Below are 16,620 nucleotides of genomic sequence, written 5' to 3'. Positions count from 1 at the left end.
AGAAAATGGACACCAGGAACTCGTCCCCAAAGTAGAGCAGATGTTTATGGAAATTTACAGATATTCTGGGAGAGATAGAGAGAGAAGAAAAGGCAGACACACGCATACACATTGACTAAGGAACCTGGAGTGACAGAAGGATATTTAGTATCTAATCAAGTCAATCTGAGATTTAAAAATTAAACATTTCACTGGTAAAGATATGTTAGAAAATACATTGTGAAGTGAATATAAGGAGTCTGCAAATCATGGGATAAATAGTCACAACAGATTCTGGTACTCGGTCCGGAAGCTGGGCCCACTCTGTTCACCAGCAACTCCCTATTACCCCACTCCCATTCTGTTGCCATTACAACAGTGCCCTGTCCATCTCTTGTACTGTTCCCCTGGCAACAGTTTCCAAGACTGCTCCCATCAGATTTATCTGAAAACTGACTCTTGTCCTCTCCTTCCTCTGTTCCCCAAGAAACAGTCTCCAGTTTCACTCCCATCTTGTTCACAAACAACAGTCTCACTTCCCATACTTACTCTGTTCTCAGAGAAACTGCCTCTGGCCCCAATGCCACCATATCCCACTCTATTACCTTAGCAGCAACCTGTGGTCCAATCCCACATTTTTTCTGAGCAGCATCTACTGCCCCAACCCCACTCTGTTGCCCTAGCAATGACCCATTGTTCTACACAAGTTCTGCACTCCTGGCAATGTCTTCCTGCCTCCCGTTACTGTCGTGTGAGTAATGGCCAGTGGCCCATTGCACACTTTTCCTGTAGTAATGGCCAAGGAACCGACCCCCACTCCGTTTGTTAGGAATGGGGCTTGAGGCTCCACTCGTACACTTGTTCCCTACCAATAGCCTCTGGCCTCACCCCACGCTGTTCCCATAGCAACAACCTGTAGTCCTACTCTGAATCTGCTTCCATAATAATGACATTCAACCTCACTGAACAATGGGCACCAGACCCAACCCACACTCTGATCCCCGAGTAATGATCTACTGCAATATCCCCAGCCGACTTCCTTAACAACAGACTGTGTCCCAGTCGCCACTTTGTTCCCTAGCAATGCCTGCATCCACAACTCCCCTCTGCTCCCCTACCAACAGCTCACTCTGTTTCTCAAGCAACTACCTGCGCCCCGAATCCTACACTTTTCCTCTAGTGAGGATCAGTGGTCCCACCCTCACTCCATTCCCATAGCAATGTCCTGTTGTTCCACCCACACTCTGTTCCCTTAGCAGCGGTCAGTGGTCCCATACCCAATCTGCTCCCCAGCAATGGCCTGCAGCACCACCCCCAAATATGTTCCCCGAGCAACAGCATGCTGTCCCACTCCCCACTTTTCCCCTGGCAACATCCTGTGGTCCCACTCTGACTCTATTACCCTAGCAAATGCATGTGGCCTCTCCCCCATACTTACCCCTAACAATACCCTGTGGACTCTTGGCAACTCTATTCCCCTAGCAGGCATCTGGCCCCACTCCCACACTTGTTCACCAGCAACAGCCTGTGATCCCACTCTCTCATTGATCCCCTAGCAATGACCTACTCGCAGTCTGTTCCACTCGCAAAGGCCTGGCGTCCCACAACCACTCTGTTCCCCTAGGATCGGCCTATATACACAGACCCACTCTGTTCCCAAGCAAAGACATTGTTTCCATGGCAACGGCCTGTGGCCAATCCCCACTCTGTAGACCCAGCAATGGCCATTTATCAGCCCCTCCACTGTGTGACTAGCAATGGCCTGAGATTGTACCTCACTCTGTTTGCTAGCAACAGCATGTGTCCCCGCCCCCAATCCAAGTAATGGCCAGTGGCCCCACATTCACACTTATTCCCTGGAAAAGGCCTGTTGTCCCATAACCAATCTTTTCCAAAGCAATGGCCTGCAGCCCCAATCCCACTCTTTTCACCTAGCAATGGCCTGTGGCTCCAGGGCTACTCTCTTTTCATTGCAACAGCCGTGGGCACAACCCCACTCTGTACCCTTAGAAATGGTCTGTTTACGGACCCTTCTGATCCCATAGCAACAGCCTGCAGCCCTACTCCCACACTGCTCCCCTAGCAATGGCCAGTGGTTGTACATTCAATCTGCTTCATAGCAAAATCCTTTGGACACACACCCACTCTTTTCCCCGAGCAACACTCTCTGGGCCCACCCACGCACTGATACCCCGGCAACAGCCTACAAACACACACCCACTCTGTTCCCTCACAGCACACTGTGGTCCCACTCCCACTCTGTTCTCCTAGTTCTGGAAGTTGTTCCCACCACCACTGTGTTCCCCTAGCAATGATTAGTTATCGTCCCCCATTTTGTTCCCTAGCAACGGCCTGTGGACACACCACCACTCTGTACAACTAGCAAAGGCCGGTTGTCCCCACAACCACATTGCTCCCCTAGCAATGCCCTGTTGTCCTACTCTCGTACTGTGCCCCTCGCAATGGCCCGTGATCACATGCCCACTCTGTTCCCTAGCAATGCTCCATGCTCCCAATGCCACAATCGTTGAGTAACAATCAGTGGTCCCACTCCCACACTTTCCTCCAGCAATAGCCAGTGTAAGAAATACGCACTTTTCCCTAGAAACAGCCCGTGGACATCTTGCACACTGTTCCCAATCAATGGCCTGCTGTCACAGCTCCACTCTGTTTCTGAGCCAATGGCCTGCTGCCCAACCCCAACTCTCTTTCTCTAGCAACGCCCAATGGTTTGCCATCTACACTTTTCTCCGAGGAACGGCCTGTGGACCTAGTGGCAGACTATTTCTTGAACAATGGCCTATTGGAGTCTGCATGGACTGCAGTGGTTCAAGGAAATGTCTCACCACCTCCTTGTCAAGGCGTCCTCAGTATGGGCAATGAAACTGGCCCACATTGCATCATGTCCTCTATAGACCCCTTTCCAGCTGTCTGAGCCCCCTCTCTGATCCATCAAAGCATCCAATTTAACCCACAAAGTTTACCATCTCAATCACTAAATGGTCCTCTCCTGGTCACCAGATCCAGCTGGCCAGTGTCTCCTATCTGCTCAGACAAAGGCTCCTCTTATGTCTGTCAAAGTGCAATACCATTCTGGCTAAAGGCCTGTATCCAGCCGGACTGGGCAATGGGACATCGCATTGTCCATTATGTGTAAACAGGCTCTGATTTACCAGAGGGTGTGGAGTACAAGGCTCGGAGCCAGTGAATGAGTCCATTGGAATACAAGGTTCTGTCCTTCTCACAAAGGAGCCTGGTCCACTGAAGAAACACCACCACAGGGCTGTGAGGTGTGTGTCAGTTTGACTGAAGGGCAGAGAGAGGGAGGGAGGGAGAGGAAAATGAAATTGAGAGGAAGCGAGAATAGATAGTGATGGAGGAGGAGAGAGAGATACAAAAAACCGAAAAAGGGAGGGAGGAAGAGAGATGGAGAGAGATTGAGGGAACGCGAATGACATAAAAATAATGGAGAGGAAGGATAGTAAGGAAGGTCAGAGGAAGAGAGGTTTGTAGAGAATGAGGAATTTGTAAGAAAGAGAGGGTGCTAGATAGAGATCGTGGGATGGAGGCAGTTTGAATGAGAATGAGAGTGAGAAGCACACTGAAAGAGATTGAGGAAAATTGGAGGGAGATTGCTGGAGAAGAGAGAGAGAAAGAGGGAAGGTTTGAGTTTGTGGGGAGTATGGGTGGGAGGCAAATATGAAGCGAGAGGTTCATCAGAGGTGAAAACAAGGATGGAGTGTCTGAAATCCAACTCCTGAGCTCAGCGCCGATCCCCTTCTCTTCTCTGATGAACCAGACTTGGGGCAGAGTCTGCTTCTCTCCAGCTTAGCTTCTTCAACAAATAAACAAGCAAAATATCGGCAAGTTGACAATTTTTAAAAATTGATATTTTTATTATTTACAAATTTTACATTTTAGGTCCAGCGAGTGGAATGGTGCCTTTTTTTCACAAGGCCCTGAGTTGAGAGAAACTTTGAAATGTGTCCCTGTAACCTGTGTGATAATGTTGGACAAGGCAGGACGACCCCCAGTCTGTCACCATAGCAACAGGCTGCTTCATTGCTGAAACATTGAACTGAGATGAGAGAATCCTGGATGGATTGTTTAATGAGTAAGTTTGATTGACTGAATTTGGGTAAAGGAATATTTCAGCACATTCTTCAGCTGCTGTCTGAACTTAGTCTGGGTCACAGCATAAATCGTGGTGTTTGTGCAGCAACTGAGGAGCTGCAGCACGAAGCCTAATTCCAGCACAGAGTAATCTAGGTACACAGAAATATACCCAATATTATTCATCCGGTGCGATATAGAATACAGCATTAGCGTTGACCATAACAGGATGAAATTGGCCGAGATCACAAACAGTAAAATGATGGATTTTTTTCGATTTCGCATTTCTGTGTCACCCTGACCGTCCCCATTGGTGTGAGCCCGGAGTCTCCTGCGGGCTCTGCTGGTCACTAAAATGTGTCTGACGGTGAAAACATTGAGCAGCAGAATCAGGAGAAATGGGAGAGTCGGGGTTAGAACGTGGTGGAGGAACTCGATTGTGACCCAGACACGAGAAGATTGAACAGCGTGAGTTACATCACAAAACCAGGGGGCGTTCAGCAGCTGATATCGAGATCTGAGCATAAAATACCAGAAAATGTTCTTTAAACAGCTCAGCACAGTCACTGTTCCCAGAACCACAGCCGCTGTTTTCTCACTGCAATATTTACTTTTCAGCTTCTGGCAACAAATGGCCACAAATCGATCAAAGGTGAAAGTGACGGTGAACCAGACAGAACAGTCGGTGGCTGCATAAAGCAGGACGGCGTGGATGTTACACACGGGGATGTACACCAGGAAATAAAACTGTTGCGGATAAACAATGGGAATGTGCCTCAATATCAGGTCCAGGATAATGACCAGTAGATCCGCCACTGCCATGGCAACCAGGTAACGACTGACACATGGAGACAATCCACAATCTTTATAAAGCAGGATGTAGATCGTCACTCCGTTAACTGTGAGGAAGGAAAACAAATAAGTTATTATTCATTCACTCACTACACACTCAGACACACATACATGAGAAGTGATGGTTTCTAGAACATTCTCACACACTGATCATTTGAAAGCAGATATGGGTCACTTCTTTACAGTTCTTTACAGTTTACAAGTGGTCAGTTATATCACATTCTCAATCTATCTTATGGAACCAGCCCAGACACCATAAACCAAGGTGACATGTCTGTTCATGGGCTACTGTGCAGATCAGGATCATGTACTGCTCAACACATCCTGACAATCTGTCCAAGTGCAAAATTGTGCAGACTACTCAGTACATTGATCGGTAAATCCAGACTAGATATCTGTCCAGCACGGGAAGTTGCGCAGTAAACACCAGTGAATTGATCTGTAAACCTGGAGCATAAACCTCCTGGTATGTAGAGCTGTGCAGATCACACCAGTGCATTGCTCCGTAACACTGCGTTAGATCACTGCCCAGCATGCGGAAACTTGCAGCTCATGCTGAAAGTAGCAGGATGTGGGGCTCCCATCCATTTACAGCTCCATATCTCCATTGTGCCATGACAAGGGGTGCTGTGGATGTGAAAACCACTGCCAGAGAGAGATGTCAGAGGGATGTGCAGATCAAGGGAGAAGGTAGTGTGCAGGCATCCTTGTCCATCAATCACTGAAGGTAAGCATGCAGGTGCAGCAGGTGGTAAAGAAAGCAAATTGGATGTTGGTCTTCATTGCGAGAGGTTTCAAGTACAGGAGTTAGACAGGGCCTTGGTGAGGCCACACCCAGAATATTGTGTGCAGTTTTGGTCTCCTTTTCTGAGGAAGGATGCTCTTGCTTTTGAGGGAGTGCAGTGAAGGTTTACCAGGCTGACTCCAGGGATGGCGGGACAGACGTATGAGGAGAGATTGACTAGATTAGGGTTGTTTTCGCTGGAGTTCAGATGAATGAGGGGGGATTTCATAGAGTCTTATAAAATTCTAACAGGAGTAGACAGGATAGATGCAGGGAAGATGTTCCTGATGATGGATGTGTCCACAACCAGGGGTCACAGTCTGAGGATTTGGGTAGACCATTTAGAACAGAGATGAGGAGACATTTCGCCAAAGAGTGGTAAGCCTGTGGAATTCATTACCACAGGAAGTAATTGATGTCAAAACATTGAATGCATCCAAGAGGCGGATAGATATAACACTTGGAGCGAATGGGATCAAAGGTTATGGGGAGAAAGCAGAATTAGGCTATTGATTTTGGACGATCAGCCATGATCGTGAATAATGGTGGAGCAGGCTAGAAGGGCTGAAGGGCCTCCTCCTGCTTCTGTCTTCGATGTTTCTATGAATCAATTTAAATATCAACAAATGGGAGGAGGTTGGGACATAGAGTGAGAGGGGGAGATTGAGAGACAGTGACATGGAAAAATGTGTTTACAAGTTTAACAATGACAAAATGAAAACAGTTTGATAGCATCTTGCAACAAGGGCCACAGTTTTCAGGAATGGTAGACAGTGGGTTTTTGGTATGACTTCGGATGTTGGAGAGCTTTGGATGAACATTCTTTCTGTAGCTTTGTAACTGAGAGTGGGGTCAGCAGAGTCTTTGACTCATTGGGCTGAAGCTAACAATAATTTGTCTAAGTGTCATTTTCATTGAGTTTGACAGAGGGATTGTCTGCACGAGTTTGAGCTAGTTTTCTGGTGCTGTAGTGTCAAACTCACCTTATTAACTAACTATCCCACCCCATGGCGTCCCTGTCATTCGGTGGCAGTCTGATTCCCCCATTCCTCATGGATGGATGTACTCGCCAGTGCCCAGATGACCCTGAAAATTCCATGATCATTTGCGCTGGTGCGATATTTAAAAAGCCAATGGGCACACGTTTGAGCTTTCTCAGTTTGGACCTGCTCTACACGGTTTATCCCAAGCATGGCAGATAAGGGGCAATTACATGACAATTTGTTGACAGGGGCCTGGCTGTCCTGGTGGATGGGTTCATAAGGAGGAGGACTTTTTTTTTCCCCAGAGGAGGCCACATCACCAGACCCCTTGAGCATGGTCTGAGCTCACCACCCAGCTCAATGCAGTATCTGCATGTCCAGAAATACAGTGCAAGCCTCAATAACCTTCCCCACTCTGCTAGGATAAGTGCCACTCTCTGCTCCCTCACATTCACTGTATATATGTTATGGCACCTATCTTTAAACAAGGCTCATTCTCCACCACTTACTCCTGCATACAGCATCTCCCCCCTCACCCATACAATAACACGTTTATATAATGCTCTGGAGAATGCCACCTCTAGAATTTTCTGGATTATGTTGTTTATACAATGTTCCAGATAATGTTCAAACAATTCCCAGATTCAGGAAGTACCAGTCCCACAGTATATAACACATAAGAGGAAGGAGCAAAGTTGTAATTTTTCTAAATGACATATGATTAACGTCTATTATGAGGCCATTTAGTCCTTCAAATCTGCTCCACCTTTCAATAATATCGGGGCCTATTTAATTGTGTCCTGAGCTCCGTGTTACAGAAACCTTCAGTCATTCAGTCCTTTGGACTCCTGTCATTGGCCAAATGACACTCGGACATAATGTACATCAGTTTTCTTCAAGCATATGTTCAGTAGCCAGTTCTCATGAGGACAGGCTCTCCAAACCATATATAAGACCAGCTTTATATTTTTATGCAATTTTAAGCTCATTTCGCATAAGCCAATCAAAAATATACACTTATTTTATGGTTATCAATATCCATTTACAATTAGTAATTCTGATTATTTTGCTTATCTCACCTTATTTGCAGAGAACTTGTTTTATTTTTGTCCTCATCCGTTATCTTGAGTATTATCTGACTTATAGTTTCTTCATTGTTATCAAAGTTTCTAAAATCTTTTGTCTTTGTCTATTTCTGTCTGCAGCAGTTTCATAGTCTCCCACTCAATTGGCTGGCAGCTGGTTTGTGATGCAGAGGGAGGCCAACAGTGCAGGTTCAAGTTCCACACTGACAGGGGTTACAATGAACAGCCCACTTTCTCAACCTTTAATCTTGCCCGAGGTGTGATGACCCTCAGGTTAAAACACCAAGAGGGCTCTCTCTCTCCTGAGAGAATACTCCCATGGCCTCTGGGGCTGTAGCGACTTTATTCTATCACTGTTATCATTTTGAAATTTTCTCCAAATGATCATTTCATTTTCCATTGTATTCCTGGGTGGTCTGGTCATTTGCTGTTTCATTTTGTATCATTGTCAGCATTTCCACCCCACACTACTCATTCCATTTCACTCCCCGATAATTCTTGACTCCGTTGTTATTCATGAATCTATCTGTCTGTGCCTGAAAAATATTCAGTACCTCTGCCTCCAATGCTCTCTGGGGAAGAGAGTTCCAAAGACTCTCAACACTCTGAGAAAAGAAAATAAATCTTATCTCTGCAATAAATTGAAAATGATTTTTAAAGAAAAAAAAAGGCACAAAATGTGCCCTCTCGCTGCACTTTCAATCAACTTTGTAGGAAGGTTGTGGTGCTACAATTGTACTCAGTCTTACTGCGAACACAGTCAGAGTACGGTGCGTGATGGTTTTGTTTTATCTCCTTACCTGAGAAAGGATATACTTACATTTGAAGCAGTTCAGAGGTGTTTCACTTCACTTATTCCTCGGTTGAAGGGCTAAAATTATGAAGGTTTAACATGTTACCCTTTGAATGAGAGGTGATCTTATTGAATCATTCAAAATCTTGAGGAGAGTGGATTGCTGATGGGTGTCTGTATAGTCCAAATGTATTGTCATTAGGCTTTGTGCGTTTGTTGAGAAAGCTTGACTGGGTCATAAACCAGTTATTTGTGGCTGACAGAAGAAATCTGCTTGACTTTTTCCTATCACTGAGCCTGACCCAGTCTGAGACCGATATCATTGGCCATATCACCAGCCTGGTTACACTTAAAATTTGTTGTGGCCAGTAGAAGAGTGGACTAGAAAAGGTAACCCCTCCAACCTCAATCAGAACAGGGATGATGAGAAATACACAAAGTGGGAATTCATTGAAGTGGGAAATCTCTTTCCCAGTAGTTTGTGGTGGTTGGATCTTAACATTATTTTGTGGCTGACTTAGTTTGATTTTCGATGGACAGGTGAATTATGGAAAATAGGATATTGACAGAAAAGTGCAGTTGCGACCACAATGAGATGAGCTACGATCTTATTTACTGCTGCAGGAGTGTAAAAGAGTTGAATGGATCATACATGCTCCTCAATCCTATGTTCTGATGTTCGATTCAGCCCCTCGGGTCTGCTACACAGGACCATATCGAGGAATAGGTTGGAAAATATTCTTGGAAAATCCAAGCTGGGTCAGGAAGAGCACACCCACACCACTCCAATCCCTCTTTACAGGCTTTCCCTCTCTGCAATTTCTGCTTCAGATGTGGGTCATGCTGCAGAGCCAGATTAACTGTGAATACAGTCCCCAATCCTTACCCAGGATTCACTCACCCAGGGTTAGCGCTGGTCTCCGTGAATGCAAAATTGCACAACACGACTTCCAGGAAAATAACCAGTTACTTTCTAATAACATAACATAAGAAATAGGAACAGGAGTGGCCCCTCCAGCATGCCCCGTTATTCAATAAGAGCATGGTTGTTTTGCTCCAGTGCTCAACTCCACTTTAATGTCAACTGCTTGTATTCCTCAACTTGCCGATATGTCAAAATCGATCCACCTCATCTGTAAATACGTTCAGTTATCTAGCCTTCAAAACTGCCTCGGTTAGCGAATTCCAAACATTCACTACCTTCTGAGAGAAAAAAATCCTTTGCATCTTCTTTGTTCTGTACCTATGTCCCCAGATGAAAACGGCTTCTCAATACCTACCTTGTCAAGCCTCTCTGCATCTTATATTTTACAGTAATATCACCCTTCATTCATTTCAACTATAATGAATAATCACCTAACCATTTTAGACCTTCTTGATTAGTCAACAGTTTCATTCCAAGAATCAACCTAGTTACTCACTGCACCAACATGCTAACTTTGTGTTTTGTACAATTCCTTTATACAATACTTTTTTGGCATACTCTCCATTAAATAATAGCGTGGCTTTTGCCTCTCAGTGCCAAAGTGCAGGACCTCATACTTTTTGCTACAGTAATCTCCACCTGTCAAATATTTGTTCAGTCACTGCCCTAATCTATATCTCCTTTCAGATTCCTTACATCCTGTCTGCAATTTTCCCTCCTACCTATGTTTGCATCATCCGCAATTTTGGATATATAATGCATTCAAATCTCGCCTTCAAGCCATTGGTATAAATTGTAAATAACTGATGCCATAGGACTGATATTGTGGTACTCCAGTAGGTATATCTTTTTAATCTGATAAAGACCTTCTAATTCCTACTCTCAGTCTTCTATGTGTTAAACAATCCTCATTCAATGCTTATATATTATCCATCACACTGTGAGCTCCTGTCTTGTACAAGAGCCTTTATTTTGTTATATTAAGAACCATATAGAAAACCAAATACACTGTACATCAGTTCCCCTTTATCAAGTCTGCTTGTTACGTTTTCAAGGAACACCAGGAAAAATTTACATGATTTTACAAGGCAAAACATAATTTTTCTTTCACAAAACTTTGTTGAATCTAATTGCATTAAGCTTTTCTAAATGTCCTGCAATTCCTTCTTGAATAAGGGACTGAATGGCCTATAGGTTCCTGCTTTCTGTCTCAGTCCCTTCTTGAAGACAGCTGCCACAATGGAAGTTCTCCAGTTTTGCTGGAACATTCCTGCAATCCAGAGAGTTATGGAATATTTCAAACACTGCCGCCAGCCACTCTGCCACCACTTCTTTTAGAACTGTGTATCAGTTACTGTTGACTTGCCTGTCTTATCATCAAAAAATGTATTCTTTTTGTTTGAGACTATTTAGGTTTCCCCCTATTAACATCTTACATATATCACTGAAACACTCAGTGTCTTCACTTGTGAGGAACGATGCAAAATACTGGTTTAAATTACCTGCTTGTTCCCTGTAAAAAAATTCCCCAGTCACACCCTCCAGGTATCCCACATATACTTTTGTGACTTTCTTTCTTCAAAGGGTCACATACTCACCTTGAACTATTTCTTATATATACACGGAAAATCTCTTGCTACTTGTTTTGTTTTAATCTTTCTTTCCAATGTACTTTCATAATATGTTTTCTTCCTTTTTTTACTTTATATCATTTGCTTCTGGCTCCGAAACTAAGCATCCCATTTCTGGCTTACACTAGCTCTCAACAATTTGAATTCTTTAGTTTGTGATGAATAGTATTCTTGACAGCCTTTGTGAACCATGGGCAGTTCATCTTCTTATCGAGTCCATCCTTTCAAACAGAAACAATCATTGCTGAGCGTTATGGAATGTCTACTTAAACGTCTGACGCTGTACATCCACTGACCTTTCCGTGGTTCGATTTTCACATCCCGCTTTACAGCAGTTATAAGACAAAAATCTGCAATTTAAATGCCTGGTTCTTTTGAATCGTTCAGGGGAATCTTCCACAAGTGGCTGAACACATGATCAGCTGAGAGTGACTCCATTTTCCCAGTTTCTCCGTTTCTGTCATTTCTGTTCAATGATGCCATATTCCAGGGGGAAGCCTTAGGCATGACCTCCTTTTCCCTCCACGAGAAATCCCCTCCTCTCTGGTGCACAGAGCCTTCAGCTGTGACTGACCCATCTCCCGTGTTTCTGTTCTCACCCCTTCCTCTTCTCTCCAGCAGAATGATACCCTTGTCCTCACTTTCCACTGCACTATAATCCACATTCAAATAATCATCCTCCGTCACTTCCAACACTTCCAGCAGGACAACACCGACACACACCAGTTTATTGTTTCTCAGCTTAGCCCTGCTAGCGTTCTATACACTAGGCAGCCAAGAATCAAAGCCAGGGGAAGATACAGAGGAACAGAAAGATTCCAATTCAAGAAAGAAACAGTTAATTAAATGAGAACATGTTGTGGAAATATGGGAAAAAAGGGATGGGAGTGGGACTAACTGGACGGGTGCGACCTTAGAGGGTCCTAATCACAATAATGACAGCATTAAATAAAGGCATTGCCAGATCAACTGAAATGACTCGTTACATCAAATTCTGACTCTGCCTCACAGAATCGGCCCAGATTCCATAAATGGGACAAGATGTCAGCCGAGCATGGAGCATACGCCAGTGTATTGTTCAGTAAACTGGGCTATCTGCCCAGCATAGAGAGCATTGCAAACCTTTGCTAGTATGTTGGTACTATACTTGCACTAGACAACTACCGAGCATGGGGAACATTGTAGCTCATGCTGTAAGTGACAGTAAATGGGCATCCCACAAATTTATATTTGTACTTATGTAAATGTATATATTTATATATGTGTCTATAGCTCCATTGCACAAGGGCAAAGCAAGAGGTTGTGTGTGTGTGTCTGTGTGTGTGTGTGGGTAGGGGGGAGAGGGCGGTTGTACATGTGAAAATCATTGTTTGAGCCAGAACACGCATGAAGGAAATCAGTGTATGCATGAAGAACTGACAGTGTTTTGGTAATCAACAGAGACAGACTGAGAGACGTTTCATGGATAGATGTGATTATGTACTTGAGAATATTAAAATAAAAGCATTACCAGATCCAAGAACAATATAGATCAGTGCGCACACGAATTATACATGGATGGGATTTTTGTGTGAGTTCAGATACAAACTGTACAGGATCAACCAAGGTCTACTTAGGCAGGTTTGAAGCTGGGAGTGTCAGCAGCAGATTATTCCCATCATATCATAGAATTCCTACAGTGTGGAAACAGGCCATTTGGCCCAACAAGTCCACATCGCCCCTCCAAAGAGGAGCCCAGCCTGACACATTCCCCTAATCCTGCATTTCCCCATTTCTAACCCACCTACCCGAAACATCCCTGGACATAACTGGCAATTAAGCATGGCCAATCCACCTACCTGCACACCTTTGGACTGTGGGAGGAAACCGGAGCACCCGGAGGAAACCCATGCAGACACAGGGAGAATGTGCAAACCCCACGCAGACAGTCACCTGAGGGTGGAATCGAACGCGGGTCCCTGGGGCTGTGAGGCAGTAGAACCAACCACTGAGCCACCGTGCCATGAACAGCCTCTGGCATGTTATAACGCCAATCGAAAAGGGATTCAGGTTCAGATCTCTGAATCCGGAGTGGTGGAGACAGGCACCTCACTGTGTCCATTGCGGTACCGCAAACGATCCTGAAGAAACTGGCGGGACCCCTGGGGATAGTTCTCTTTTCTTTGTGAAGGGCAGGGCGCCCTGGGCTGGGTTGACCCCGAGAGAGGGGCCCGTGCCTTGGAAAGCGCCGTAGTTCCGGTGAGCCTCGCTGGCCTGTGAAAATCCGGGGGAGATGGTGTAAATCTCGCGCCGGGCCGGACCCATATCCGCAGCAGGTCTCCAAAATTATTGGCTCCGTAAAGACTGTATTTCATAGCTGAAAGTTCAAATAGCAGATGGGATGAGCCAGTGAAGTATATTTTGAGAGTGTCAGTAGTTAAAATTAGGAATGATCAGGGATCAGTTCATGGTCAAAAGAGATCACCACCATTGTAATTCATCTGTTTCAACTCAGATATTGGCTAGGGTTGGGATGGAGTCAGAGGAAGCAAATGGAGTTTGTAACCAGAACAGAAGACAATGACCTCCATGCTCCCAATATTTAAATAACAAGGGCAGGGATGCAATGAATCACCGCTCAGCAGAAATGGTATAGCTCAGTACAGAAACCGACGACAACACTACCAGAAGCAAAGGGAGATAATGATCAAGTTAACTGAAGCAGTTAGTAGTGATTCATAGAATTAATATCTGGATTCAGAGTCTTAGCAGGAACAATAACAGCTTAGAGTGTAGAGTAAATGAAAAGACAGTAATGCAGTTAAACATGGTTTATTGAAATAAAAACTGAACAGTGACACTTACCAGGGACACCAACGACAGCCAGGATAGGATAATAAAAACATTGAATAATGTAAAGTATCCATTGGATCCGACCTGATAATGACATCCCATCATAATATGTAGAAAGAATCCAGACATACATGGATAAACTCCTGTCCATTCTTGGAACATTCCAGTCTATTGTTCTCAGATTCTGATCCATTATTGGAATATTCGAGTTGAATGTTCTCAGATTCTGATCTCTCCTCCCCCTCTCCCTGGAGCTGCTGATCCCCATTAGTGCTGTAAGTGATACTCCCACTCATACTATGGGATAACACATTGAAGCGAGCCTATTTATCATTAAAATATGGAAACCCTCCACTGAGATAATTAGAATCTATTTGGACTGAAATTAATCACAGTCACCTTACAAACAGGCTCAATTAACCCCTTCCTTACATCACTTTTCATATCACAATAAAAGGGAATATTTACTCAGTTTGGACGGAATGAATGAGGTTGCTGAGGAATGGACCATAAAACTTTCCATCTTTTTAATCTTTCTTCATTGTATATGACAGTAGTGCCAGAGCACTGCAGGATTGTACATGTCCCCGCCTGTTTATAAAGGAAGACAGGGATAAAATAACTGATCAGCTGCATAAAATGACTGATGGGGACATTTCTAGAAGTCATAAAGCAGGACAACAATATTTATTGCTCATTGACATTGCATGCCGCTGCTCCGTTTGGTAAACACACTGTTATTAAATCCTTTCACAGCCTTGAGACAGAACATTAGGACTGATGTTCAGGAACAGGGGGAAGTAATTCCGTCCCCATGTGCCTGTTACAGAGGGATTGGAAGAGGCCATTCAGTCCACATGAGCCTATTACCACTTGAAGAGGTGGAAAGCTGGAATGTTGGCACATTTTGCAAAGGGGATCATTCAAAACATAGAGAAATGTTATTCAGTTGTAAGAGGTCTTACTAAGAGGACACCCGGAGGACATTGTGTTCTTTGTGTTTCTGTAACTGAGAAGGGAGGCATCTCCATCAAATATAGTTTAACGGCTGCTCAAAATCCATGGGTTACTGCGTCATTTAATGTTTTGAGGCAGTTACAGAGGGACAGGAGGAGGAGACCATTCAGCCTCTTGAGCCTGTAACAGGGGGACAGTAGGAGGCCAGTCATCCTTTCGAGTATGTTACACAGGAACAGGAGGAAGACATTCAGCTGCTCAAGCATATTGCAAAGGAACAGGAAGAGGCCATTCAGCTTCTCAAATCTGTCAAATTGGTCAGCTTGCTTGCTCAACTGCAGAGAAAAAAAAAACTTCATTCAGATGTTGAAAATGCTTCACAGAAATAGGAGAGAGGATTCGATCAGTAGAAGATGTAAATAACGTGAATAGACAATTCAGTCCCTCAATTCCATTCCACAAGAGCAGCAGGAGACCACACAGCTGTTCGAAACAGTTACTAAGGGACAGGAGGATGGCATCTATTTTCACAAACCTAGTACACAGGAACAGGAGGCAGTCATTCAACTGCTTGAGATGGGTGCACAGGGAAGTTCAGAGGCCAGTGAGCCCCGGGGATCCTGTTACCCGGGAAAAGGAGTCCACTCACTCCCTACCATATGGTACAATGGGAGAGAAGAAGAATTGACTCGTTACAAACAGAAATATATGAATAAGTTGCAGGAGCAGTCTGTTCAATCCTACTCCACCATTCAATAAGACCATGGCTGATCTGATTGTGACACTTAATTCCATTTCACAGAGATTCCCCTCTCGGCAATCTCTGTTCCATTTGTTGGTCATGTACTAGACCAAATGACGTATCTACAGTCACCATGACTCATCTAGAGTGGCCAGTGTTAGGGTGACTTCTGTAAAGGCAGCTAGAGACTCAGAGTCAGCAACGTCAAGCAGCACATAAGAAATTTTGCAGGAGTAGGGGGTCCAAGACTCACTCAGGAGTTTGAACTCTCTCCAAATACAATGGTAAGAAACTATTTCTTTCATACTGTTGCACAAATAGGCTGACACAACCCCGAAACTATATTAATTACTATCCATATATAGCACGAGCAGTAAATCTAACAACACCACACAGTTTACTATCAGTGGTACACGGCTCCTACACTATCACACTGGGGGCTTTTGTCCATTGAAACCTTTATCAAAAATAAACATGCAATTACTCATCATGTCTAACCCTGACCCCTTGCCACTGAAATCTGCAGATTAGTTTGTTTCCCATCTGGAATATCCCGTGTCTTATTCCTTTGGGAAATATCTTCCAACTAGCTGTCTGTCTCTGCAGCAGCAAGCGAGTTCTCTTTCAATCGTTACTTTTAACCCTTGCTATATGTTTGTCCCTTACTACAGATCTGTGAGAAAACTGTACTTCTATAAGAAATCTACACGTATACACTCTTTCTCCTTCAGTGTGAAGGACAATGCTGACTGAAGTAGGAAGCCCTGGCTGACTGGTGATATTGAGGCTTTGGTCAAGAAAATGGTGGCACAGTTGGATCAAGTGAACCCCTTGAAGAGAAAATGGGGTGTAGGAGTAACATTTCAGATGGAAATCCGGAAGGCAAAAATGGGACATGAGGTAGCTTTGGCAGATAAAGTTACGAAAAATCCAAAGAGATTCAA

General features: G+C 44.3%; 1 protein-coding gene across 1 annotated transcript; it reads right to left on the bottom strand.

Moving 5' to 3' along the window:
• Positions 1–4,086: 4,086 nt before the first annotated feature.
• Positions 4,087–14,170, bottom strand: LOC125481169 (probable G-protein coupled receptor 139). The gene is made up of 2 exons (XM_048592366.1): positions 13,990–14,170; positions 4,087–4,991 (listed from the first exon to the last, which is right to left on the bottom strand). The coding sequence occupies exons 1-2, from the start codon at positions 14,168–14,170 to the stop codon at positions 4,087–4,089; spliced, it is 1,086 nt and encodes a 361-aa protein (XP_048448323.1).
• Between the last annotated feature and the right edge of the window lie 2,450 nt (positions 14,171–16,620).

Source organism: Rhincodon typus, unplaced genomic scaffold (assembly GCF_021869965.1).
Source record: "Rhincodon typus isolate 14 unplaced genomic scaffold, sRhiTyp1.1 hic_rhity00001075, whole genome shotgun sequence".
Classification (NCBI taxonomy): Eukaryota; Metazoa; Chordata; class Chondrichthyes; order Orectolobiformes; family Rhincodontidae; genus Rhincodon; species Rhincodon typus.
Note: the sequence above shows the minus strand (reverse complement) of the source record. Positions and strands in the feature narration are given on the sequence as shown.